General features: G+C 37.7%; 1 protein-coding gene across 5 annotated transcripts in view; it reads right to left on the bottom strand.

Moving 5' to 3' along the window:
* Positions 1-26,886, bottom strand: part of ITSN2 (intersectin 2) — a 134,522-nt gene that overhangs the window by 19,214 nt on the left and 88,422 nt on the right. For all 5 annotated transcript variants that reach the window (XR_006888743.1, XM_046662496.1, XM_046662495.1 and 2 more), the window contains exons 23-29: positions 26,564-26,769; positions 24,548-24,612; positions 22,501-22,667; positions 19,513-19,558; positions 19,310-19,431; positions 17,459-17,555; positions 16,792-16,983 (exon numbers count right to left, since the gene is read on the bottom strand). Coding sequence is in view for 4 of the 5 variants with exons in the window: in XM_046662496.1 (XP_046518452.1) it covers positions 16,792-16,983; positions 17,459-17,555; positions 19,310-19,431; positions 19,513-19,558; positions 22,501-22,667; positions 24,548-24,612; positions 26,564-26,769 (895 nt within the window). In the remaining variant the exon portion in view is untranslated. The remainder of the gene's footprint in view (positions 1-16,791; positions 16,984-17,458; positions 17,556-19,309; positions 19,432-19,512; positions 19,559-22,500; positions 22,668-24,547; positions 24,613-26,563; positions 26,770-26,886) is intronic.

Here is a 26,886-nt window from a genome sequence, read left to right as displayed (position 1 = left end):
CTGCCTCTGCCTGCTTCCAGACTCTCTGTTCCCCCTAATCCAGCTGATACTAAAATGTGTTCCTGGCATTCCAGCCCTGTACGGTCAAATGAACTGGACAATGCTGCAGACTGTGTATTTCTCTTGTAGGGCCACAATGCACATTAGCATATTAGGCTCTGAGAAATCCTGCCCTAAAAAAAAGTTTAATTTGATGAATGCAGAGTTCCCAACACCTATTTGACCACAGAACCCTCTTTTTTGAGGGGAGGGGAAGTGAATCTTCTGAGAACCAAGAAATTATAGTTTGTTGGTAGAATACATCCTTTGCCATCCTCTGTGCCCACACTGTCCAATACGGTAGCCACTAGCAACATGTGCCCACTGAGCACTTGAACTGTGGCCAGTCCAGAGAAGTGCTGTGAGTGTAAAATGCACACAGGTTTCAAAGACCTTGTACAAAAAACCCAGAATGTAAAATAACGCATTAATAATTCTTATATTGATCACATATTGAAATGATAATATTTTGGATAATACTTGGTTAAGTAAAAAAATTATTAATTTAATGTTTTTTTTGTTTGTTTTAATGTGGCTGCTAGGAAATTTTAAATTACATATGGGGCTGCGTTTGTGACTTACATTCGATTTCTATTGAACAGCTCAAGCCAGCCACTACATTTTTTATTATGTTTTTTTCCCCAATAGAATAGTCAATGGCTCCTGTTATTTGCAGAATGAAGTCCTGGGTCTGTAGCACAGGGCTCCAGAGTCTCCACAATCCGGCCACAGCCTATCTTTGATCATGCCGCCCAGCTTCTAGCCACCCTGGCCTGGGCCCAGTCATACACTGTCCTCTCTTCCGCGCAGAGCCACCTCATTAGCCCTTCAAGGTGTGGCTCACGTGATCCTACTTCAGGGAAGCATTTCCCATTCCCTCTTCCACTTACCCCCAGACTGCCTCTCCTTCGTGTTTCCGGGGTGCTGGTTTGCATGTGTATTTCGATACTTCACATAATGAGACGTGTTGTAGTTCACCTGTACGTGGTCACTAAGTCTGTCTCTCCCACTGGAGATTAGGGGCCGTGTCTAAACAGTTCTATAATATCAAATTAGTCCAGGGTTCTGACCACGGGGGTCAGGGAGTAATCATCAAATAGTAGACTACTGTGTTGCCCCACACGCGTTTGTCACCTTCCGCCTGCTCTGCTCCATGCTGCAAGGAGGCCAACCCACAGGCTGCTCTCGTAAGCTCCTGTCTGAGCTGGCTTCTGCCTGAGTTTGGCCCGTGCGAGGAGGCTCTGGCAGGAGAAGGAAGACTACAGGGTGGACGAGGAAAAAAAATCCTCCTGCCAGAAGAGTGATGTGACAAGAAAGTTTTTAGTTTCTGCTGGCTAAAGAATAGAAATGCTGGGCTTGCATCTCACACAAATTTGGAGTTAAGAATTCCTGAACTAATGAGTTAACACAAAAATTGGTCCCTGGTTGGTGATGCCTACAGTGCTTGGTCAAAGGAAACGTCTAACTGCTCTGGAAGGTCTCTCCTACAACCCTGGTTCCAAGGATTTCCACAGAAATACTAAGTCTCACTAAAAAGGAGTTCAAAATAAAAAATCACAAAAGCAAGGAATGATCCACCTTAAATAAAAAAATGCAAGAACATAAGATAATAGAACAAAATACAGAAAAGGAGATGTAAAATACATATGTTTAAAATAACTCAAGACATATATGAAGGACCTGAAACCCTAAGAAGAGTCTTTAAAAAAGAATAGGCAGGGGCCAGCCCAGTGGCATAGTGGTTAAGTTTGTGCACTCCACTTCAGCAGCCCAAAGTTCACAGATTCAGATCCTGGGCACAGACCTAGCACCACTTGTCAAGCCATGCTCTGTCAGCATCTCACATAAAATAGAGGAAGATTGGCAATAGATGTTAGCTCAGGGCCGATCTTTCTCACACACACAAAAAAATAAATAAATAAAAATAAAAAAATAAAAAAGAATAGGCAGGGGCCAGGCCAGTGGTGTAGTGGTTAAGTTCATGTGCTCCGCTTTGGCAGCCTGGGGTTTGTGGGTTCGGATCCCAGGCATGGACCTACACACTGCTCATTGAGCTGTGCTGTGGCAGCATCCCACATACAAAAAATAGAGGAAGATTGGCACAGATGTTAGCTCAGGGCCAATCCTCCTCACCAAAAAAAAAGAATAGGCAGATTTGGAAAAAAACAAAGAAAGATGGCAAATATTATCATGGAAATAATAAATTAATAGGTTACATAGTAGATCAAACACATCTAAGGAAAGAAACAGTAAATCTGAAAACAGATCTGAAGTTACTTAGAGTGCAGCCCAGAAAGACAAAAAGACAGAAAGCATAAAATGGAGGTTAACAGACATGGAGGACAGAACGACAAGGCCCAGCATACACCAAATGGGAGTCTATGAGAGGAGAACAGAAAGAATGGGAAGAGGTAATATTATAATGTTGGGAATTTTCTAGAACTGATGAAAGATATAACTCTGCAGATTCAGGAGGAAAAATGACTCCTGATTAGGGAAAAAATAAAAATAAATCCATACCTAGATGGCAAAACACCAAGGAGAAAAAAAAAACATTAAAACAGAGAGAAAAAGCAAAATAACTACATAGGAACAGCAACCAGACTGGCTACACACAACTCAACTCAACAATAGAAGGTGTTGAGAAAAAATAACTGTCAAACTAGAATTCTATTGATACTATCATTCATTCATAAGTGAGGGGCAATAAAGACGATTTCAGGCAGTTTGAGAGGTACATAAAGTTACAGAAATGTTAGAAGTAAACGGCTGGAAAAAGCAACACAAATACAAAATATAGCTGGGGAGGCTTTATTAGCAACAGACGAAATAGGCTTTCAAGGATCCATATAAGATGATATCACAAACAGTCCAGGAAGATATACTAATTCTGACTGTATCTGCAACTAACAGAAGAGTCTCAAAGCATAAAATAAAAAAAGATAGAATTATCCCCCCAAAAAAGAAAGAACAGAAAAAAAGAGAAAAATCTATAATTACAGTAGTGGACCTACTTTTCTTAATGAAAATTAGTAAGAATTACGAAAGATTCTACATTATTAACAGGATTAATATAACGAACACAGACAAGAGAAAACACATTCTTTTTTTTTTTTTTTTTGGAAGATTAGCCCTGAGCTAACATCTGCTGTCAATCCTCCTCTTTTTGTTGAGGAAGACTGGCCCTGAGCTAACATCCGTGCCCATCTTCCTCTACTTTATATGTGGGACGCCTACCACAGCATGGCTTGACAAGCGGTGCCATGTCCGCACCCGGGATCCGAACCGACGAACCCTGGGCCTCCAAAGCGGAACGGGAGAACTTAACCGCTGCACCACCGGGCCGGCCCCCAAGAGAATACACATTCTTTTCATGCATCCATAGGACTAATTTCAACAAATACCGAAGATCTATATTACTGTGTAAAAACATTTACTGAATGTAGCTGGAAAATTATACATTTAACATTACTTCAAACGTTTTAGTTTGAAGAAGAGCTTTGTAAGCTTCCTCCTTTGGCAAAGGTACCCAGTTTTATCTGACCAATCACATAGAGAGACAGCTGATCTCTCCTTCCTCTGTGAAATCCTTCTTCGCTTGGCTTCTAGGTCACCACCTCGTCTCAAACCCTTCCAACTCACTGGGCAGTCCTTCTCAGTCGCCTTTCTTGGGTCCTCCTCAGCTCCCCAGACTTAATGTTGGAACCTAAGGCTCGGCCCTTGCAAGTCTTTTCTCTACATACTCACAGCCTCGGTGGTCCCATCCAGACGTCTCACGGCTTTAAACGTCATCTATGTACTGCTACACTCCCAATTTATACTCCAGCCTGAACATGCCCTCTGAACCCCACCACGTCTGCTGCTGCCTACTCAGCCTCTCCACTTGGATACCAGGAAGGTGAGTGAAGGAACATATCCAAAACCAAACTCCAAATCAACTTCTCCCCCTTCACTATGTTCCACCTCAGTTAATGGCAACTCCATCTCTCCAGTTGCTCAGGCAGAGATCTTCGGAGAATCCTTGATACTCTTCTTCTCAGACTCCAAATTCAATCCACCCGTTGGCTCTATCTCAAAATATACCCATAATCTGACCACTTCTCCCCAGGTCCACCACCGTCATTCTGATGCAAGCCAGCAGCGTCTTTCACCTGGATTAGTGAACTAGCCCCTAACAGGTCTCCTTGCTTCTGACTCCTTCCTCACCCTCACCTCCTGCTTAAACTAGCAAGCCAGAGCTATCCGGTTAAAACATAGCAGACCCTGTCACTCCTCTGATTAAAACCCTTCAATGGATTCTTCTCACTCTGAGCAAAAGCCAAAGTTCTTACAAACAGTCCACAAGAACCTAAACAGTATTCCCATCTTCCTGGTTACCCTTGTCCTAGTTTTTCCTCTTGCTCTTCCCTCTGTTCCAGCCACACTGGCCTCCACACTGCTCCTCAAGCATTCCAGGCATGCTCCTGCTTCAAGTCCTTTGCATGCACTGTTCTCTCTGCCTAGAATGATCTTCCAGATATCAACATGGCTTCCTCTAGATATTCCTCATGTCCTTCAAGTCTGTTCACATGTCACCATTTCAGAGAGGCTTTATCTGAGTAGCCTGTTGAAAACTGAAATCCCTCTAGATCCACGACCGCCCCTCCCAGCCTCCCTTCCCCTAACCTGCTTTAGTTTTCTAAGACAATACACACTTCTTCATTTTGTTTCTTTTCTGTCTTATCCTACTCAAATGTCGGCTCCAAGAGGGCAGGAATTTTTGCCTATTATATGATCTGCTATATTCCCAGTGTCTGACACATAGTAGGTCTTCAACAAGTATTTACAGAATGTGATGTGAAGATGAACTCTGAGCTACAGGAGATAGAACATTGATATTAACAATAGGCGGTCAGAGAGAATGAGGAAAACTTCTTGGTCAGTTCTTTTTGGTAGACAAGAAGAAGGGGAAAGTACAAAAAATCAGAGATCATGCTTACTATCAAGTCAAAGCTGCAGAGGAATAATTTGTGGGGGCCTGGGCCACAAGACCCCCCACACTTGTGTGAGGACATAGAGACTGACAGACAAATTATAAATAATGAATAATGATTATGAAAACTCTATGTCCCACCATAGTTGGGAGCCTCTGTTCTAAATTACAGTGCAGGGCCAGCCCAGTGGCATAGTGGTTAAGTTCACGAGCTCTGCTTCGGCAGCCCAGGGTTCGTAGGTTCAGATCCTGGGCACAGACCTACACACTGCTCATCAAGCCATGCTGTGGTGGCATCCCACATACAAAATAGAGGAAGACTGCCATAGATGTTAGCTCAGCGACAGTCTTCCTCAAGCAAAAAGAGGAAGATTGGCAACAGATTTAGCTCAGGGCCAATCTTCCTCACACCAAAAAAATAAAATAAAAATAAATTACAGTACAAGCAAGAACAAGAAGCAAATGAGAGATGCTTCAGAAAGGAGAAGAGAGAGATCTGTGACGATTCCACAGATTGGACAAAAGACAATTTGTGATGACTAATACAAAGAGGACTTGTTCAGATTATGTCATAAAGTCCCAGAAAAGTCCTTGCCCATTCTGAGGAGAGCAATGCCATTGAACAATGCTATTCTCTGTGTGCCCAAATTAAGCAGCCAGAGTTTCACATAATGGTTTTCAGTCTCACTGGGTTTAAGTTCAGTGAAAAGACAAGATTTTAACAGTAGATCCAGATGACTAAACTGTGGGCATTTTCTGAAGGCTGCCTTTAATACTAAAGTTTTATCAGGGTACTAGAAAATTATTGGATATCTTATTTTGTAAAAGAATAGCATTTTATTTGCTTGGCAAATATTTACTGAATACAAACTATGTACCAGGTAGCATGCTCCCCACCTTGAAGCCACAGATATTTGTGATTTTGTTTTTGGAAATTTAAATAGTTCTTGAATAATTTTTAAACCTCTTGCCTTTCTGATGCCTGTCAAGTTCTATGCCATCAGGTGTTCGGTTGCTTGTTTAAGCACAAAAGGGAAGTTCATATTGTATTCTAATGCTGCAGACCATCAGAAAGCAAAATATTTGGCTATCAGAAAACAGAAGCACAGTCATGCGTTTCTTAATAATAGGGATATGTTCTGAGAAATGTGCTGTTAGGCGATTTCACTGCTGTTGTGTGAACATGATAGAGTGTACTGAAGGGGAACCAAATTTGCCACCCCAAAATGTGTCTCTTTAACATGAGGATTATTTTAGGCTGATTATTTCTAAGAAACAAAAGACTCAGAAAGTTTTTTTCTTGTTACCTCCCTTTAACTGCCTAAAAATAATTCAGATAAAAAAAAACCTGTCTCAGGAAGTGAGCTATCACCTTAGCATCACATGAACTAGGTGGTAGACAGAAGAAACCTAGAAAAAGCCTGTTTGTTGGGCTCCCTTCTGTCTTCTTCTGTTTCTGTGCGGCCAAACACTTGTTTTCCAAATGTTTGCTCCTTTTCACCCACTTGTGAATTGCCTTCCTTCCCTTTGAAGTCCCTGATTCTCCCCACCTCCAACATCTTCCTTTGTCTTTAGCTCAGGATGGTATTCAAGATGAGGGCTTCAGCCATTTTGGTGAGTTACTTGGTTTTCCTGGTTTCTCCCATGTATGCATGTTATTGAACTTCTGTTTGTTTTTCTCCTGTTAATCTGTCTCATGTCAATTCCTTAGACCAGCTATGAGACCCTTCAAAGGAAAATTTCTTCCAGCCCTACAGTACCTACACAAACCTAGATGGTGTATGGTACCAATCTCATGGGACCACTGTTACAGGGGCAGTCCGCTGTTGACTGAAAGGTCGTTATGCAGTGCGTGATTGTATTCTAGAACTTCCAAAAGCAACTCTGTTGATAAGTGTAAGTAAATAAAGCAAAATTTCATTGGTTTTATTTTTATTTTTGAATCTACTGTAAAACGTCCTAAGTCTAAAAGACAGCAAAGACTCTTAATGGTAGACAAAAGTGCAGAACTCGGCCTCAGAAAGTAGTTAGTTCAGGCTAATATTTGCATCACTTTCCAGGCTGCCAGACTTATAACACTGACTCAACTGAAGGTATTAATGTGCTATTCAGAATACAGAATATTACGAAGAGATGTCATGAAACAGTAGTTTCTTCATGTTCGCCCAACATAGAGCTTTCAATTCTAACAATAAAAATAACTTGTTACCAACTTGTGTATCACAGTTTACAACCTCTGATCAACCCTCTGAATAACCGACACAACTTTGACCTCTACTGGATAAATACATGGAGAATATGAAGCTTGGTGGTTGCATGACTTACTGTAGAATTTAGAGCTACGAAATTCCTAAATCTAGGTCTCCTGATTCAAGTCTTACACTTTGAAATTCCAGGCCATTTTAAATGGTGCTTACACTGCAGTCCTATTCGAGGTAAACACTGATGACAGCATGTATAAACTGGACCTGGTTATATGCTTGTTGAACTAAATTCTAGAGGAAAAAAGGGTTTAGGAATAAATATTCTAATGCCAAATAGTCCAACGGCACTGAAAAAGCCAACAGGGACCGTACTGTCCTTTAGCTCTTTTTTGTGTCTAAGTGACATGATTGGTCCCTTACATACTTGTCTACTCTGTCAGGCATGCAATTAGTAGCTTGTTATCTGACAGACAATTTCAAACAGACTGTTCCACATACTTCAGCACTTTATATCAGTACACCCACAACTACAGTACTGTCCTGGGGCAACAGGAGTTTCATATGTGATGTATGTAATTTTTTTTGGTATTACTAAACGGACTGCTACATCCCTAATTTTCCCCAATGGTATGATCATACAGCCCATATTTTCAAATGTTTATCCTACATAATTGGAGGCTTTGCCCCAAACTGCTGAGTTTAGGACACACGAATTCTACAGCACTGCCTGACTCTGATTTCATGGTGGTTAAGAGATGACCACTGGTGACACAGGGATCCCAGCCGAGGGTCCTCCCACTAGCCTGAAATGTAACTTGACTAGCCTGGACTCATTTAAAGCAGTTAATTTTCTTTATCCTCTTCTCACCTGTATCTTGGAATTGACTGATGATTGTTATGCTTTCATGATTTGGAGTAAGAGCAGCTCCTAGTTAATGGAAAGCAGCATGGGGGGTGGCTAAGAGCACGAGTTTAGGAGTCAGATCTGGACTCGAGTTCTAACTCTAACACTTCCTAACCCAACACACACCCAAAGAGCCCAGTCCATCACTCGGTACACAGCAAATGCTTAGTAAATGTTAGATGTTATTTCTAGCATCTCTGTGTCAGACATTGAACTTGTGCTTCATAAATCCCTGACGTCTCATCTGCACTGTAGGTATTACTATCCTCATAGGCAGATGAGACTAAGGCTCAGGGGGTGAGCTGGTACAGCCACGACTCAAAGCAGCACTTCCACTACACTCATTTGATCACTCTCTTTGACCAAGTGATTTTGCCTTGTACAGCATTAAAACCTCTCTCTTAAGCACAGCTTTCATAATTTGTCGTCCTTGTTTAAAGCAAAGTTTAAAAAGTGGTTATGAAGACAAACTACTCAATTAAAAAAATGGGCAAAGGATCTGAGTACACATTTCTCCAAAGACGATATACAAATGGCCAGCAAGCAAACGAAAAGATGCTCAACATCAGCAGTCATCATGAAGATGGAAATCAAAACCACAATGAGATGTCACTTCACACCCACAGGTATAGCTATAATAAAAAGTCTGATGATAACAAGTGTTGGTGAGAATTGGAGAAAGAGAGACCCTTGTACACTGCTGGTGAAAATAAAAAGTGGTGCAGCCACTTTGGAAAAAGGGAGTTCCTCAAAAAGTTGAACACAGAATTACCATTTGACCTGGCAATTTCATTCCTATGTTATATACCCAAGAGAAATGAAGGTCTATGTCCATACAAAAACTTATACACAAATGTTTATAGCAGCATTATTCATAATAGCCAAAGCAGAAACAACTCAAACGTCTATCAACTAATGAATGGATAAACAAAATGTAGTACATCCATACAATGGAATATTATTTGGCCATAAAAAGGAATGAAGTACTAATACATACCACAGTACAACATACATTGAAAACATTATGCTAAGTGAAATAAGCCAATCACAAAAATCCCAGACATATTTTACTCTATTTACATGTATCTAGAATAGGCCAACATATGGAGACAGAACATAGATTAGTGGTTGCCTAGGGCTGGGGGGTGCATAGAAAGACAGCAGGGTGATAGCAAAAAGGTACAGGGTTTCTTTTTCACATGATAAAAATGTTCTATAATTGATTGTGGTAATGGTTGCACAACTGTGAATATCTGAAAAACCACTGAATTGTATACTTGGGGGAATTATAAGGCATATAAATTTTATTTCAATAAAGCTATTACCAAAAAAAGTGATTATGTTCAGCTTATCCTTCTTATAGATCCTTGTCCTTGTTTATTATATTCAGTCCTCACCTCCTTGTCTCTGTGTGTACTTTTTACATAGAGGAAACACTGTGCAGCCTCTGATTTTTCCTCTTTTCTTTTCATTGGTTCAAGTGATGGTTGTATTACAGGAACCTCATGATTATAAAAATGGTGGCAATATTAGCATACTAGTGTAGCGATTAAGAATGTGGACTCTGGAGACAGACCACTTGTGTTTGAACCCAGCTGTGCAACCTACCAGCTGTGTAACCTTGGACAAGTTATTTAACCTCTGTGTTTTAATTTCCACATCTGTAAACAGAAAATAATGAGGTAATACATTTGAGACCTTAGAAAAGAACCTAGACTAATAAGTGCTCAATAAAGAGCACTCTTCTTTCTACTTGCATGAGTGATGGTTGTACAGCCAGAACTTCATTATTTTACAAAAATGGCAGCGATATTAGCTCAGCATCTCTTCATTCTCCTAGATCCTCTGGTTCCTGTCTCCACGGGTTCCTTTCACTATCCAACCCTTAACTGCTGATCCCCTCAAAGGTCTGATTTCCTCCCCTAGTAATCTCATTTACTTTTACTGACTCAACAACTATCGAGATTCATTCCGCCAGCTGATGCACACCTGATGCTGTACATCTTCAGCATATTGGACTACTTGCTTGACATTTCTATCTGGATGTCCCACAGGTACTCTGTAGTCAAAACCAAACTCATCTTTTTCCCCCAACTCTGATTCTTTTCTGCAGTTGGTGGCACCATTATTCTACCCTGTCACCAAGAAACACCCCTGGGAATCACACTGACTCTTCTGCCTGCCCGCATATGCCCATCAGTCCCCGACTCCTGCTAATTTTCCCTCAGAAACAGTTCTTTACTCAGTTTCATCACTTTTTCTTCACCTTGGCATCACATCAGAATCACCTGGGGAGCTCGGAAAACTCTCCATGCCCCAGCCACACTACAGGCCATTTAAATGAGGACTCAGGCACCGGTATTTTTTAAAGCTCCCCAGGTGATTCCAATGAGCAGCCAAGCTAGAGAATCTCTGATTTAGCCCTCGCTCTGCCTCTAAGCCTCAACTTTCACTGTTCCTGGCTTTGTACTGTCACTCTGGCAATAAGGAACTGCTTAGAATCACATGTCCCCTCCTCCACCCATGCTGTTTCTTGTCTTTATCAAATATTCTCCACCATCCCACCCCCTAATCTGGCTTACTCCTACTTATCTTACAGATCAGGCAGTTGCCTCCTCCAGGAAGTCTTGTCTCATTCACCAATCTATGGTTGAATTATGTATTCCTCCTCTGTACTCTCTTGGTGCCCACTAAGTATCCACCACTGTGCTTAGCAGCTGTTTAATAAGTATCTGCGTATGCGCCTGATCTCCTCGCAGAGCTGGGTACGACCCAAGGCTAAGGACCACCTGACACTCATTTTCATATCAGCACCTAGTACTCTGTTGGCCTTATGCAAATACTCAATATATGTTAGCTGAATGACTTCCAGAAACGAAGGTTTTTTGTAAAGAGGTTGTTTCTGCTACACATTGATGGATGGGTTGGATTTTGAACTATGTTTTCTCCACTCAAGGTGAAACCACCAACTTGATTACGGAAGCGTAATACTCTGCTTAACTCTGTGCCCTGAAGCATTCACTGCAGTTTCTTTCATATAGACTTTTATTTTGTACTAAAAATGTCTTATTCTACATTCTTCCAATCCTTTTAGGAAAAAAGTTGGAATAAAAATTGTAACTAATATAGTAGTCTATTATTATCCTAGATTATATTTTCTTTTACTTTCAAATCAAAATTTCTTTTGCTTTTGAGGTATGTATGATTACCTGAGATCCAACCACCTCAATCTTGACCACTTAAAAATTTCTTTTGCTTCTTGTCATACAAAACAATTCGTTGGCCTGTACCCAGAGACTATGTCAAGGAAAAAGAGAAATCTCAAGTAAATTCAATCACAACTACATTTAAACAATTGAAGATAAGTCTTAAAGGATGCTTCAAAAGAAATACACAATACAAGTAATGTAATTTGTGTCCTTTTAATAAACACACTTGCATAGTTATATTACAGTTTTGTAAAAATAAAAACAGATTACCTCATGCCAAGCGTGCCCAGCATTTGCACAATCTCAATACCTTTAACACTATAGTTTTCAAGACACACAAAATAAAAATTTAAGGCAAAAACAGCACTTTGCAACAATTTAATAATTTATTACATTACAGTAGCATCACAGCAGCATCCAATAATGCCACTTTAGGTAGAAGTCTATCAGTATTTCCATTATAGATTCTATTTACAAGAATTTATAACTTGGTAAAATTTATTCTAAGAAAACTTGGCAAATAAAGCTTTGGACTGGAATTGGCATTTCTTCTCTACTTTTCCTTCCCCCAGTTTCTTTATTTTAAACTATCAGTATTCATATTATATTTTAAAATAGCAGTTACATTTTTTAAATAGTATTATTTTAAAATGATCCTTTAAGATAAAGTTTTAGAGGAAACTATATAACAGGTAAGGTTGATTTAAATTTTCTAATTTTCTAAAAGATCAGCTTTGGTTTTAGAACGGATTTTTTTCAATACTGGAAAACCCATCAGGTTTAATCACATAATTAAAAATGATTATCATAGATTGCAATCTTTAAAGAAACAGATATTTTGATTCTTTAGCTCCTACAGGGTTCAGATTTATTCAGTTGTGCTCCCATTTAAAAATTCTATGTTTGCGATAAACTCTTTCCTTGTAATGTTTGCTTTCTAAGCAAAGTGACAGCTGCCTCTCATACTGAATGAGGAAGAGAGCAAGTACGTGGCTGAATATGAGGTATTGCAAAGGATGGCATGCACTTGTAAGGACTTAGGTTATTATCTTATGTCATACAATTTCCTTTACTTTTAGCCTTCTCTCAAATATATGACGAAACACCCACACAAAGAGTGGTATTTCAGTAAACCCAGTAAATTTATTTTCCAGACCAACATTAAGCTTAAATGTGCCATTATGTGATTTAGTCCATAGGTACCCGATGAATAATTATTTTCAAATTGATTACAGATGCTAAGCTCTACCTGAATGTCATTCTTAATAATCTATATTTATCAGTGTAAAAGTGAAGTGATTTGAGCTATAAAAATACCTTTGAAATAATTTATCAGTATTATTAGATAAGCCCAAACTAAAAATTATAAAGAGAAAATGTTATAGCAAATCATATGGCTAATTAGCCGTGGTCTGATTTCTAACCTAAAGGTTTAAAATGGATTTAAAGTAACTATCCTTAATCTAAACTCAACTAAAGGGTGTAAAAGTAGAAAGTTCGGAAGATAAAAGGCAAGACCAAGTAATCCGTATAATTTGGAAGGTCAGTTGAATTCACAAGGACTCAATCTTTGCACAGTCTCCTTTAGAGACCGCAGGCAAATCTGTTATGCCACCTGTAAAGATATTATTGCTTTCCTACTAATGACACATTTTATAAAAGTACCATGATGATGCCAAATGCTAAAAACTGAGGTGGTCTAAAACTAGAAATCCCGCCCCAGGCAGCACACATACGCATCACCATACATCCCAATAGTGTGAAGTATTCTGGAACACAGACATTTGAACTTTGTGAAGTTCTAACTAAACTGTCGATTCTTGCTCAAGCGTCGTAAAGTTATGATTTAGGCAATGGATAACTGATATCATTCATTCATAATGTATAGGCACACTAACATAAATATTGCACAAAATATGCCTCTAACTTAAACTCACAGACATGAAGACAGATTTCACTCTTCTTAAAGAACTCTCTGAGGAAGTAAGACCCTGGGATTGTACGTACACTTGTCCTGATAATACTTTGACATTCGTGAACAGTAGACTGCACTGCAGTTTGTAAACATTTTAAATTGCATAAACTTCTCATTGATTGATGACAATATAGTTACATACTGTGTACTAAAACTCTTTTTTGTCTCAGCTAAGTACTCTCACATATATTAGTTTATAATACTGTTAGTTATCTTTAAAATGTTTTCTATTCAACGAAAAGAAGTAAAATCCTATGCCAAAGTAGCCAATGTGGTTGAAGAAGAGATATTAGCCAGAGAATTCTGGATGGTAAAATCAATCTTGCAGCCTCAAAGAAGCCTCATGGACACAGAGGGATGCCAGCTCTCACACACCTTGCCTTCACTTGAATTCATTCTTGACTAGATAGAGCCTATATGCCTGCTTCAGGGGCATTTAAATGCTTCAAGAGTCCCTACTATCTTTACTAAACGCATTAAAAAGAATGTCAACTGGTGTTCTTTCATGACCTGGGACATGTAGTCACCTAATTAAAAAAAGGTAACATGAATTTTGACTTTAAAATGTAGATATAAATTCTCTGTCTAAGCTAGGGAAGGTTTCATATTTCATGGTCAACAACGGCAGCCTTTCATTTATTGAAAATAACTCATTTTCAGGTCATCAATACAGAAGTAACAACGAACTGCGGCCACACCTGACGTGGTCTCCTCCTTAGCCCAGAGCACACAGAGCCTAAGGGAACTACCACAGCGCAGTGCTCACTCCTGGGCAGCTGAAACAGATGAAACATATCCCACTCCGCACATACTGCTGGGGCATCACTTTCCTCTTCCATGAGAGAAGACAAGCTCCCCGAAAGGGTTATTGCTCCCACCCCAAAATACACAAAAATAGAGAAATGGTTATTTCCAGTTCTTGGCCTTTAAACAAATTTAAATATTGGTTCTCAAAGTGGCATATTAGAAAAAGTAATCGAGTAAACAGTACATATTTGGGGGCAAATCACATATTGAATCAATTAAGAGCTCACTGTGATTAGGATTAGATCAAACATAATAGCAAAACATAAGCAAACTTTATCTGAATTCTGCAATGAATATACATGTTGCAGTAACATTAGAAAAGCAAAGCAGCCCATTCCAAACCAGCGAGAATAGCCTGTGCAAATAGTGGGTCTTTGTGTGTTGGAACTCCCACCATGTAAGGGCAAACTCAGTATGCATGCTAATGACCTACAATTACCAAATTAAAAAAGAAAAATGCTAAAGGATGCCAGAGTGAACAGCAGGGAAAGCCACACAAAGACCCACTATCCTTTAACTTGTTACAAATAAATTTTAACTGTAAATTAGAAACACAAAGAAATAATCACAAGTGGCTCTAACATTCAAACGAAGTTAATGAATTGTGTAGGAGATATTTGATCAGGGCTGCCTGCCCTGCCTCCACGCTAGAGTCAAACTTGGATAGTGGGTCTCTGGGGTGCTTTCACACTGGAAGACAACATTGGGTCCTATAAAAAGAAAAATGAGGAATAAAATAAACATAAAGCAAATTAAGTGGGTGAGAAAAAATTCGACTAATAACATGCAACATCAACTACACAAATTTGAACTATTAAAATTCTCAACCTTTAAAAAAAAATCCTAATTACATAATAGAATGAAAATATTACTTATAAGAGCCCAAGAAACACAAATGGTAATCTAAAATATACCCAGTTTTCACTGACTCATACACTCCTCTAAAAGAAGATGTTTCTTCTTTCAGAATGCTTTTATCTGTTCTTTGTATTCTTAGTTATATAAAACTTAACTGGAAAAAACTGTTTCACCACTGGAAAACAAGATAAACAACAAAACATTTGAAAACCATCCCTTTATATTATAGGTTCTATAAAAGCTAATGCAGTGACACACTGGAATATCTCCAAGGATCACTAGACAAAGATTTTCCAGACTCAGCAGGTCCGAAGACTGTCTTCCTTTCTCAAGTCCAGGAAAGGCACCCCAGGTATTTCTGATTAATCAGATCAACTGGCAAGCACTGAAAACTGCCAAGCCATGAGCAGGGCTTAAAAATGGTCATTCATTTAGGTGTCCTAAGTAGTTATAATTTTCTTTACCACTCCCGAAACCCTTAGATATTTTTGGGAATATTCAAACCATCAAAAACTGGACTCCTCCCACCTCCAGACTGAAAAATTCAGTTTGCTTTATCTAAAGGAAAGACTTCTCCCAGGAGCAGAACTCCTTATAAGCTCTAAAGTGAAAATGATACAATATTTCAAAATTGTATAGTATAAAATAAATTCATAATACTTGCTACTGAAGCATAAGTACAGCTCAGCTTTGACTGGGTTACTTACTAGAAACCAAATTAAAATGAAAGGTTAAATCTTTTAGATAATTTCACAAGAATGATAGAAATACAAATCATATCATGATGTATTTTGTAAAAAAAAAACCCCAAAAAATCAAAAGGGTGTGAAAAGTGACATCTATTTTATCAATGTAAAACATATTTCCAAGTATTGTTTATACTCTAATTTATTATTAATGCATGTTTATTGTCAAATATAAGAAAGGCTAGGTAACTACCATAATTTTATGTAATACCAAATTTCACACTTTGAGATGTGGACCCTTGTTCTAAAAATAGTAAAATAGGGGCCTGGCCCCGTGGCCGAGTGGTTAAGTTCATGCGCTCCACTGCAGGTGGCCCAGTGTTTCGTCGGTTCGAATTCTGGGCATGGACGTGGCACTGCTCATCAAACCACGCTGAGGCAGGATCCCACATGCCACAACTAGAAGGACCCACAACGAAGAATATACAACTATGTACCGGGGGGCTTTGGGGAGAAAAAGGAAAAAATAAATAAATAAAATTTAAAAAATTAAAAAATAAAAATAGTAAAATAGATTCCGATTCATATATGTCTTGTGGCATGATTTTTTAGATAGATAGATCTAAAAAAATCATGTAATGAGAGTTTTGTAAAAAAACAATTTAAATAGGTTTTTAATTTTCTTCTAACCTGGATGATGTGTAAATATGTGGGAAATAAATGAGAAGATTGCAAAATGAACAGCATCTGTACACTAAAAGGGTAATTTTGAATAGGTGAATAGGGTAATTACTAGCTACTCTTTATTAAGCTGAAAAAGATCACTGGATGTTGAAAAAGGATGGTGGAAAAGGGAAGTTGCAGTATTGACTGCTGTCATACCAAAGAACCCAAAAAAGAATTAGAAATTTTTTCAGATAAAGTCTAATAGTAAGGTCTGAAGCTAGGAAAAAAATATTTAAAATAAAGCAGTATAACTGTTGATCTTGAAAACGGTTTCCTTTTGTTTTTTCTTACTTTAAACATTAACATAACATTTGCTAAGAAAGCTGAGTTTAAGATCTGATCCAGAACAGTAATGAATGCATATTAAAGCTTCTGTATTAGTTGAGAGAGAAATAGTTTGATATTACTCACACTGTTGACTTGGATCTGAGTCTGTTGTCATCTTAACATAGTTTGAAGGAAAGAGACCAGTCAGCCCACTGATTTCTCCTTGCCACCAGTCGGGATCATCTCTGTTCAAAACATTAATAAGTTGTCCCTTGGAGAAGTTTAGCTCATCCTCATTATTCGCTGTGTAGTCATACATAGCGATCACCTGACACACTGCCGGAAAAAGAACAACAAAATAACAAATTAAAGAAATTAATTATTCCTACAAGGATCACATGTTAAAATTCCCCTAGGATTTAAATTACTCTAATATTAAATGTTAAAATTAGGCTAAAATTTCCCTTAAGCTGCTCTCTCCCACCTTCCTTCCCCTATTGGCTGTATAAAAACCAAGAATTTCCTAACTACAGTTAAAAATCCAAGTGAAGCACTTTGCTTTAAGTAAGTACGATGGTATAGCAATTCTGTTTTGAAAAATTTCAAGGAGTGAAGTGGTTCAAGTATCACCAAACAGTTGGCTGTTTGCACACAGAACTTTTTAAGAAAGTTCTCATTGTAATGTTACTTTTAGTCAGAGGTAAGGAAAGGACGAATTTTTAATATTTTTCAAAGAGTTAGCTAATCTAAGAAGTTGCTGAGTTTTAACAAAACTTCTCTAAGATGAAATACGAGTTAATCTGCTTCATACCTGGATGAAAGGCAGGTGTAGTTCTTTCACTACTTGGACCCAAAAGTTTAACATGGCTGGCAGGAAACCATCCCTTCTGTCGCTTTTTACCTCTGGCCTGTGAAATTAGCAAAAGGAATATGAAAGATAAGATTAAAAGCAATTATTGAGACATAAACTAAAAATGAGAAAACCCTGACTGTGTAGTAAGGAATTTAACCTTGCCCAAAGAGAGGTCTGGCCTTTGCCTTTGGCTCCTGGGAGGTTATCCTTAACCCTTCGGAATGTCCTGACTGGCAAGAGTGTCTCAGTTTATGTGGGGGGCCATAACCAAGCCAGACAATCTAAACAATGTGATTTATGGTAGGTCTTCTGGGTCACATTAATATGAACTCCACCTCTGGAGGGACAGGAGACTGGGTCTGGTGCTCAACCATGTCTATGTGATGGAGCCCCAATAAACACTCTGGACAAAAAGGCTCAAGGGAGCTTCTTTTGCTTGGCAACACTCCGTGTACACTGCTGCCAGGAGGCCTGAATGCCATCTATGACTCTACTGGGAGAGGACAATTGGAAGCTGTGTTTGAAACCCTCCTAAATTCTGCCCCATACATTCCTTCCTTTGGATAATTTTAATCTAAATCCTTCTGACATAATAAATCATAATATTGAGTACAACAGCTTTCAGTGAGTCCTGTGAGTCCATCTAGTGAATTACTGAACTTGAGAGTTATCTTGGGGGCCTCCAAACTTACAATTGATGTCAGAAGTGAGGTTGGTCTTGGGACCCCTGAATTCTGCATTGGCCTTCTAGGTCAATATTAAACAAGTGGAAAACTCAATATGCATCTCAAAGTGCTGCTGAAAACACTATTTGCAGAAGTCTATTTGGAGGTCTTTCATGCTCAGAATTATCTGCATATTTCACACAAATAATATTTATAAATCAAAAACACTTTTCTAGAGTTCTCCTCATTTAAGTGTTCAAGTCAACACTTAAAATGGTATAGCCCACAGTAAATACCTCTTGGAGCTTTGTTAATAATTAATCAAGAGATCATAAATAAAACTAGTGGAGAGCCATGTTCCCACTTAGTTGGGTCAATTTTCAAAGCAAACCAGAAGGTGGAATTTCATGGGGTTATTCAAGAAGATAGTGAATTTTGAACCTCCACTGTTTTTTAGGAATTATAAGACTCTGATTTGCAAGAGTGAAGCTGTGTTTATTCTCCGTATTACAATCATACATCAATCTTATGTAAAAATACAGCTCTTACATCTCTTATCATCCTTTAATCCTAAAATGCTTTTTAGTTTTAACTAGTAAGGAAATTTTAGGCGTGAGGAAAGAACTCTCTTTCCTTACCAATACATATGCAATAACTATCTCTCTTAACATTTTAAGGAAAAAACCAGGTCATTTACTCCTGCACTTCCTTTTCGTGCACTGCTGTTTCAAAAACCTAAGACCGGGGGCCCTGTCCAATTGGTAATATTTTCTCAGTACACAGCCTGGATCATGTTTTTTCTCCTAGAGGCTATACTGCAAACCTGGGGTTATCCCAGACAAAGAGGATGCTATGCTTTCCTTTAAGAAGGTGACCTGTAATTTATTAAAGCAGGTATTAGTGGAAAACAATTATGTCTTTAGAGAAAATTATTCTTCATATTGTTACCTATAACATCAATTCAATTCTGCTAAAAATAAACAGGGAAAAGACTAGAGAGAAATATAATACACTAAAATGTTAATACTGATTACCTCTAAGTGGTATGATTACAGGTGATCTAAAATTTTTATTAATTTTATTATTAAATGAGCATGCATTACTTTCATAATAAAATTGATAAATGTTATTTAAAGATTATTACCTGTAACTCCCCTTGCCACCACCCACTTGTATTTTTCTTTAGAATTAATATTAACTGCCCTGGTGCAAGGCTAAGTTGTTCAGAACCAGAAGCCACATATGCTGAAGTTACTTGTGCAATCTCTGAAAAGAAGAAAAACAACCAACTATGAATTCAAGCCTAGTAAACACTTTGTAATTTTTCAACTTCATTATTCTACATACCAGGTTTTTTACTTGATGTTCCAGATTTGCTAGCACTCCCAAAACTCTGTAAGGAAAAGATAGACTGTTTTATCATATTCCAACAATCCAGATGTAAAAGTAAAAGGTTATTAGGAATTAGAGATTTCTAATTTCCAGGATTCCTGTTTCTTTAAATGAAGATCAAAACGACAATTAGCCTTATATTAACCAAATAAGTTAAGAATCAAATACTCATGGGGAGATCTGGCCTGCTAACAGAATACACTATATACAAGTGGCTGATGCTGGCATACACGGACTCAACAGTAACAGCTAGTTTTCCGAAACTTTCCTGAATATTAAAGTCAGTGGATGCAGCAGAGTTGAACTGATGTTGTAAGTAATAGTATGAAGAGTACAGGCCAAATACATCCTATTTATCAGGTTTACCATCAATGCCCACCACATACAACACACGCGCCCTGTGAATTTCGCTCCAGCTGCAGAGAAGGCAATGTTTTTATTTTTACTTTTTTTGCCATGTTCCCTCTGAACTGACCTCAGAACAAAAACACCCATACCTGGGTAGCCACTATGACTTCTGTTTGACTTACAGGATAAGTTTGGCCAACCACATTTCCTCTTTTCAGGAATTTGAACAAGAAAAGAGAAGGGGTTAAAATTTTTTCTGTGAGTGGACACAGCTGTAGTAAAAAGTACTGAAGCAGAGTTAAGAGTAGCCAAGAGCTAACATACTGTGAGTACTTACTGCGTAAGAGGCTCTGTTCTAGGAATTTTATATATATTCAAATATTTAATTTTCACAATAACACTATTAAGTAATTATGATTATCTCCATTTTGCAGAGAAGGAAACTGAGGTACAGAAAGGTAAAGTATCTTGTCCAAGGTCACCCAGCCTCTCAGTGGTAGAGCCAGGAGTCAACCCAGGTGGTCTCAAGGGTTCTCAAGTGTGGTTTGTGGATCCCCGGGGTAGTCCTTAAGCCCTTTTCAGGGGTCCTGAAGATAAAAACTACTTCCATAACAACACTAGACATTATTTGCGTCTTTCACTGTGTTGACATTTACACTGGTGGGTAAAACTCCTGCTGCCTTAGCACAAATCACAGCAGTGGTGTCAAATTAAACTAGTAGTCACAGTGTTCTTCACAGCCACATGCTCACAGTAACACAAACTAAGCCAGTTCTACCTAAGAATGTCCTTGATCAAGCAGTAAAAATTTTATTAAATCTTAATCCTCAGGTACACATCTTTAAAAAATTCTGTGTGTCTAAACGGAAGCGTGCCTAAAGCGTTTCTGCTGCATACTAAAGCACAAAGGTGGTCTCAAGGAAAAGCACTTGTGTGATTTAAATGTAAGCTAAACTACGTTTTCAATGGAACAATAATTTTACTTAAAAGAATGAATGAAATGACAAACTCTTCAGACTTGGGATTTAGCAGACATTTTTCTTAAAGAAAAATGAAGTAAGCCTGTCACTTCAAAGAAAACAGCTGACGAGATGTGCTGCCAATGGTAAAATTCAAGCTTTCAAGAGAAAGTTAAAATTTTGGAAAACTTGTATCTACCACCATGAACTTGACTGCTTCAAAGCACTTAAGACTTTTCTATGAGATCAGTGGTGATATTAACAGAACGACTTTTTGATATTGTATAACAAAATGTGTCAACACAGGCAATATTTGTGTAAATCAGTGATTCAGTGTTTTCCAAGTGACCCATGAATGTTTTATCACACACGGGTAAAAGATCCACTCAACATGCAAAACAGCCTCGTGAATTTTAATAATCATAGTAAGAAATACTCACTGATATGGCTTCAGACTCCATGTTGTAACTAATCTATAACAATTTAACACTTGTCAAGTTTTTTTGGTTTTTTTTGAGGAAGATTAGCCCTGAGCTAACATCTGCTGCCAATCTTCCTCTTTTTGCTGAGGAAGACTGCCCTGAGCTAACAACTGTGCCCATCTTCCTCTACTTTATATGTGGGACGCCCTGCAACAGCATGGCTTGCCAAGAGGTGCCATGTCTGCACCCAGGATCTGAACTAGCAAACCCTGGGCTGCCGAAGTGGAACATGTGCACTTAACCTCTGTGCCACTGGGCCGGCCCCCTAACATTTGTCAAGTTTTGGTGTAGTACTATCAAAGAAGAACATCCAGAGAAGATACCTGCAAATGTTATAAAATACTTCTCTGTTCTCTCCCATATCTGTGTGAGGTTGAATTTTCTTCATATACTTCAACCAAAAGAACATATTACAACAGAGCGAACACAGAAACAGATATGAAAATCTAGCTATCTTCCATTAATCCAGACTTTAAAGGGATTTGCAAAAATATAAAACAATGCCACTCTTTTCACTAAACTTTTCTTTTGGAAAATATATAGCTGTTTTTCATAAAAAGCAAGTTATTTACATTACCAGGTAATGGGTTTATTTTAGTTTAAAATCAATTAATAAATATCATTTAAATTTCAGTTTTAATTTCTAATATAGAAAAATAGCTAGATATAACCCATACATTTTTAAAAACTCTTTGGAGTCCCTAATAATTTTTAAGAAAGTAAAAAGTTCCTGAAACCAAAAAGTTTGAGAACTGTTGCACTATACCATAATCATGGTGGGATAAAAAACAGCAAGAATTCAGAGTGTAAGCTGAGTCACATTAATGTCAGAACCTTAAAGTAAAGATTTACAGACTCTTTTCAAGGCAGTCCCTTGTAAGCCTCCCTGAATCCGGAAACATTACCCTAGCTTCAGTTATCATGAGGCCCAGCCCTACCTATGGCTCTCATTCTCAGAATTTCATGAAATCCTGTCTCACTTCTCCCTCTAACAGAATCCCTATAATAAACTCTAGTTTTCTGGAGCTACCTTAAGTGGTTTCCCTGTAACCAAAGCAGCCTGACCAAAACCACAGACATGAGTGTCTGTTTTAAGTATGAATCTTGATCAACAAGAATGGAATGATTCTGTTTCTATACAAAAATAACTCTACCTCTTGATCCTTTGCTTTGACATAATTTGATGGAAAAATTCCAGTTCTATCTCCAATACTTCCTGTCCACCATTCTCCCTCTTTCTGGGTCACCAATATTTCTTCACCTTCAGCGAAAGTCAAATCTCCAGGTTCTACACTTGAATATGGATAAAGTGCAATATACTCTGTAGAGAACAAAGCAGAAAGAAACTAACTGTGGTTGTAAGATTACAAAAGTAAAAAAAAAATTATGTTAATCGCCAAGATCTTGTGTAAAATCACTGTAAAAAGAATTCATTAAATTAAGGAATTCTATAATAAGATCTTAAGATAGAAAAAGAAATTAAGCAATTATGTAATTCCTAGGAAAAGATTATTCAACAGAAAGTTTGATCATGGGGTTTCTTTTATTTTCTAATTGTTCTATTATTATATTATTATTATCATGATATCAAAGAAATATCAAACCCAAAAACTATGAACAGGTATCAATATCTTCAGAGAGTCAAGATGTGAAAAAAAATTTTTAAACTTCTTACACAAAATATATTTTAATCTGCTAAATTCTTTTCTCTTTAATTCTTTTATATACACAGTTATGGAAATGCCCAACATTCAGCCAACACGAGTAGGAGAGGCCAAGTTCCAACATGGTGACCCAGCTCCTAGCACAGTGCTTGCATGGAGCAGATGCTCGATAAATATTTCTTAATGAATGACCTCAAAAGAAATGTCTGAGTTTTATACTGGCTTTGGTTTTTGTTCCTGTCACTACTACAACTTAGAAGAAACAGTCAATGACCAGGTTTACAGAAGTTTTTTTCTTTCTTTTCTAGTTTTATTTATATTCGTCAACACAGAATTTGATCTGTATATCATAAACTGGAGATTACCAGAAACACTATCTATGACCTACTAAATATTCCCATTCTCAATATTACTCAGTTTAGCTGATTTAACAAAACAAAAAATGATTTCAAGGTTTAGATATGCAAGCAAGGTCCTTTCCAAAATGCTCTCGCTACCTTCCTAGCTCATTCACAGCAGTCAATCCACAGTAAACCTACGATTCCAGCCTCACTGGTGACCTCAAGTTCCTTAACCTTTCAAAGCTGTGCCTTGGCTCATGCCATTTCCTCTGTCTACAAGAGCTTTTCTCTTCCTTTGTCACTATGCAAGACTCTATTCATTGTTTAAGAGGATTTAACATTGCCACTTACGTGGATTCCCAGGTCCTACTCAAAATTAAGTTTTGTTCCCTCATTATAGAATTTATTACAATTGTATGTCTATCCTTTCCATTCTACTGTGAGCACTTGGGAGACTGTGTTTTATTCATCTTTGTATCTTTCAGGCTCTAGCATAGAATTTCTAATATAGTAGATACTGAAAAAACTGTTTAATTTACCATTAAACTGATTTTCTTGAGTACACGAAATGTACTTCAACTATTCAACTAATTTTACAGTGGACATATACAATTCATTTATAAACTTATGTAACTATTAAATTAAAATGTCTGAAATGAGGGTAGACAATCTTTCATTTTTCAGCACATTAACAAAATTGAAATAATTAGCCAAACAACCCAAAGGGGGCTACACAATCTTTTTCTTTGTAATATTTATGATAACGTGTATCCTGATTTCAAATGCTACTTAATGATTTATAAGGTATACAGTAATCAAAATGCAATATGTTAGCCACTAAATGTACTGAAATTTCCTTACATCCTAAATTTCAATAATCTAGACACATAATAACAGGAAAACAAAAATATTTGTGTTATCTCATTGCAACACTTTTTACTTATGATCTTATTTATCGAGGCAGTCTATGCTCAATTTTTATAGTACTAATTTTCTAAAACTACCAAGTATTTTCAGCCATATTTTTTTCTGTATCCTCAACATTCACGTGAAATAGACAAGGGTCAGGTTTTCCTAACATCACTTTAACACCGAAGACACAGAAGCAGGGAGAATAACAACAACTGTAGGAAGCCAGATAATTAGCCAGGAGCAAAACGCACTCCCATCTCATTTACAAATTGCCAAAAGCTCACCTTCTCCAACCGTATAGGCTGTGGAGGTAGGTTTCTTGTTTACAGCTGCATACAAAGCTTCTGGTCTGCCAAATAAACACACAAAAAGATAAAAAACAACAAAACAAAAAAAGACAACAATGTAAAAAAACAATAAAGGTGATTTGAATACAGCAAGTTTTAGCAGTGCATTTTTGTAGGGCTTTCTAAAATTAATCTAAACATTGTTTCAGACACAGGCTAGAAATAGTCTCATACACAAAATCCTGGTGGATTAAGAACTGCCTAATTATACATTTCTAAATTTTTTAATATATTAAAGTAATTTCAATATGATTTGTAAGTAGTTTTGCAAATGTGAGATAGTTTGCCTTTCTAAGGAAATTTAAGACACAAGTATATTGTAAATGGGCAATTACCTGGTAAAGCACATATGGTATAGAGAAAAACAAGGGCAATATATAAATTTTATTATTTGTTTAGAGCACACTACACTAAAAAATATACTATATAAATAGAACTTTATTTTTATATTTCAGAACAGGTATAGCTTTAATTTCCAATTTAACCCAGGAAGTTGTTTTCAAAAATCTGGAAAACTATCGTGTTTAAGAACTCGACACCCATAGGATGCCCTAGAGCTCCCCAGGAACAGTGAGTTAATTACACAGTGAGGAAGTTTTCAGGGAAACAGAGTGGAACCTTCCTACGACCCATTGCCATAACTGAACGCACTGCCTTGTGTAGTGCTGAATTCTCCATTACTGCAGGTTTTCAAGTTACATGCCTTATCTGTTAGAAAAGATGAGTAACTGACTGAAAAGTTAGAAGAAATGCCCTTTAAAAAGCATTTAAACTTCATGTCTTTGTCCTTAAGTTTTCTTTGTAAAATGTTATGGAGTTTAAATAAGATAATTCCTATAAAGGGCCCAGCACAATGCTAGCAAAACACGTCAGTTATGTATTATTGATGTTACTGTTATTATTACACACCTCTAAATCTAAAATTCCATGGCAGTCTGAAAAGGAAATTTCTGCATTTGAACTAAAAATTGATACACAGAATCTCAGCACTGAAAAGATTTTTAAAGATTATTTAGTTTATTCTTTTCATTCAATCAATTAGAAAACTGAAGAGCAAGTAAATAGATTATTCCACACGGCCTGGCAAAAACAGCAGCATCAGAATTCAAGCCTCTTGATTTCCAAAGACCAGCCCCCTTTCACTAAATCAGACTGTTTTTCTGTTGAGATCAACTTCTATATAAAACACAAGAGATAGTTACTCATAGCTATATTGGAGTATACTTCTTTGTATTAAAGATGTTTGATGAGCTGACTCCCCTACAGACTGGGAAATAAAGGCCAGAGACCTGTGTTTGCTTTCTGTCATTCTGAAAGCTCCTTCATCTGATTGTTCGTTCATTCACCCCACTCCTCTCCTCATTCACTGGGCTAATGTGACTGAGCAGGTACTATGCATCAAGATCACCCCAGGCATGGAAAAACTGAAAAACAAACAAAGGTGTGGATCCCGCCCTCCTGGAGCTCCTGCTCTAATAAGGGGTATGGGTAAGAAAGTAAATAACTACAACGCAGGGTGTTGTGGGCACTAAGAGAGGTGCTGTTCAAAGAACTCTGGAGGCCCAGAGATGGGAATGCCCCACTCTGGTAAAGGGGAGGCCCTCAATAAAGATTTATTTAAATATTGACAACTTATAGTAAACAACAAAGGAGAAACGCTCCAAAGGAAATGAAAGTGACTTCTCTAACTGACCTTATGGTACAAACAAAGCAACAGATCTAAAAATTTACGCCCTTTGAAAACTTTAGGAATCTGAAATAACTACAATAGAAGCCATTCTAAAACTGGTACAAATACCTGACATATGCCTTTTTTCACTCTAGGAATTACCTTTCTGATATTCAAATGCAAGTGTAAACTTTTTATTTTTCGTACAGTCAGTCATACTATGGCTGACTCTTCAGTAAAAACGACAACATGGACACCTCATGTAAACACACAAAAATGCTTACTCTTCTCGCTTGACTTCACTCCCGGGGATGATTTTGACGTAAGATTTTGGAAACCATCCTCTTCCTCCACGTAGCTCCCCAAACCACCAATTTTCTTGCTGCTCCAAGACAGTAATAATATCATGTTTTGAGAAGTTCAAGTGGTTATCTTTCTTTGCAGTCCAGGAACAAAGGGCCTGTGCTTTTAGGTTTTCTACAACTTGTCCCTGTGAACACAAAACCACAAAATTTAAAGAAAGACAATGGTAACAATGATTTCTATTTCTTAGTATATAACGTACTTACTTCTCAAACAGCAGACCTGTTTGGTGTGGTGGTGAGTT

The sequence above is a fragment of the Equus quagga genome, chromosome 5, assembly GCF_021613505.1.
Source record: "Equus quagga isolate Etosha38 chromosome 5, UCLA_HA_Equagga_1.0, whole genome shotgun sequence".
In the NCBI taxonomy this organism is placed as follows: Eukaryota; Metazoa; Chordata; class Mammalia; order Perissodactyla; family Equidae; genus Equus; species Equus quagga.
Note: the sequence above shows the minus strand (reverse complement) of the source record. Positions and strands in the feature narration are given on the sequence as shown.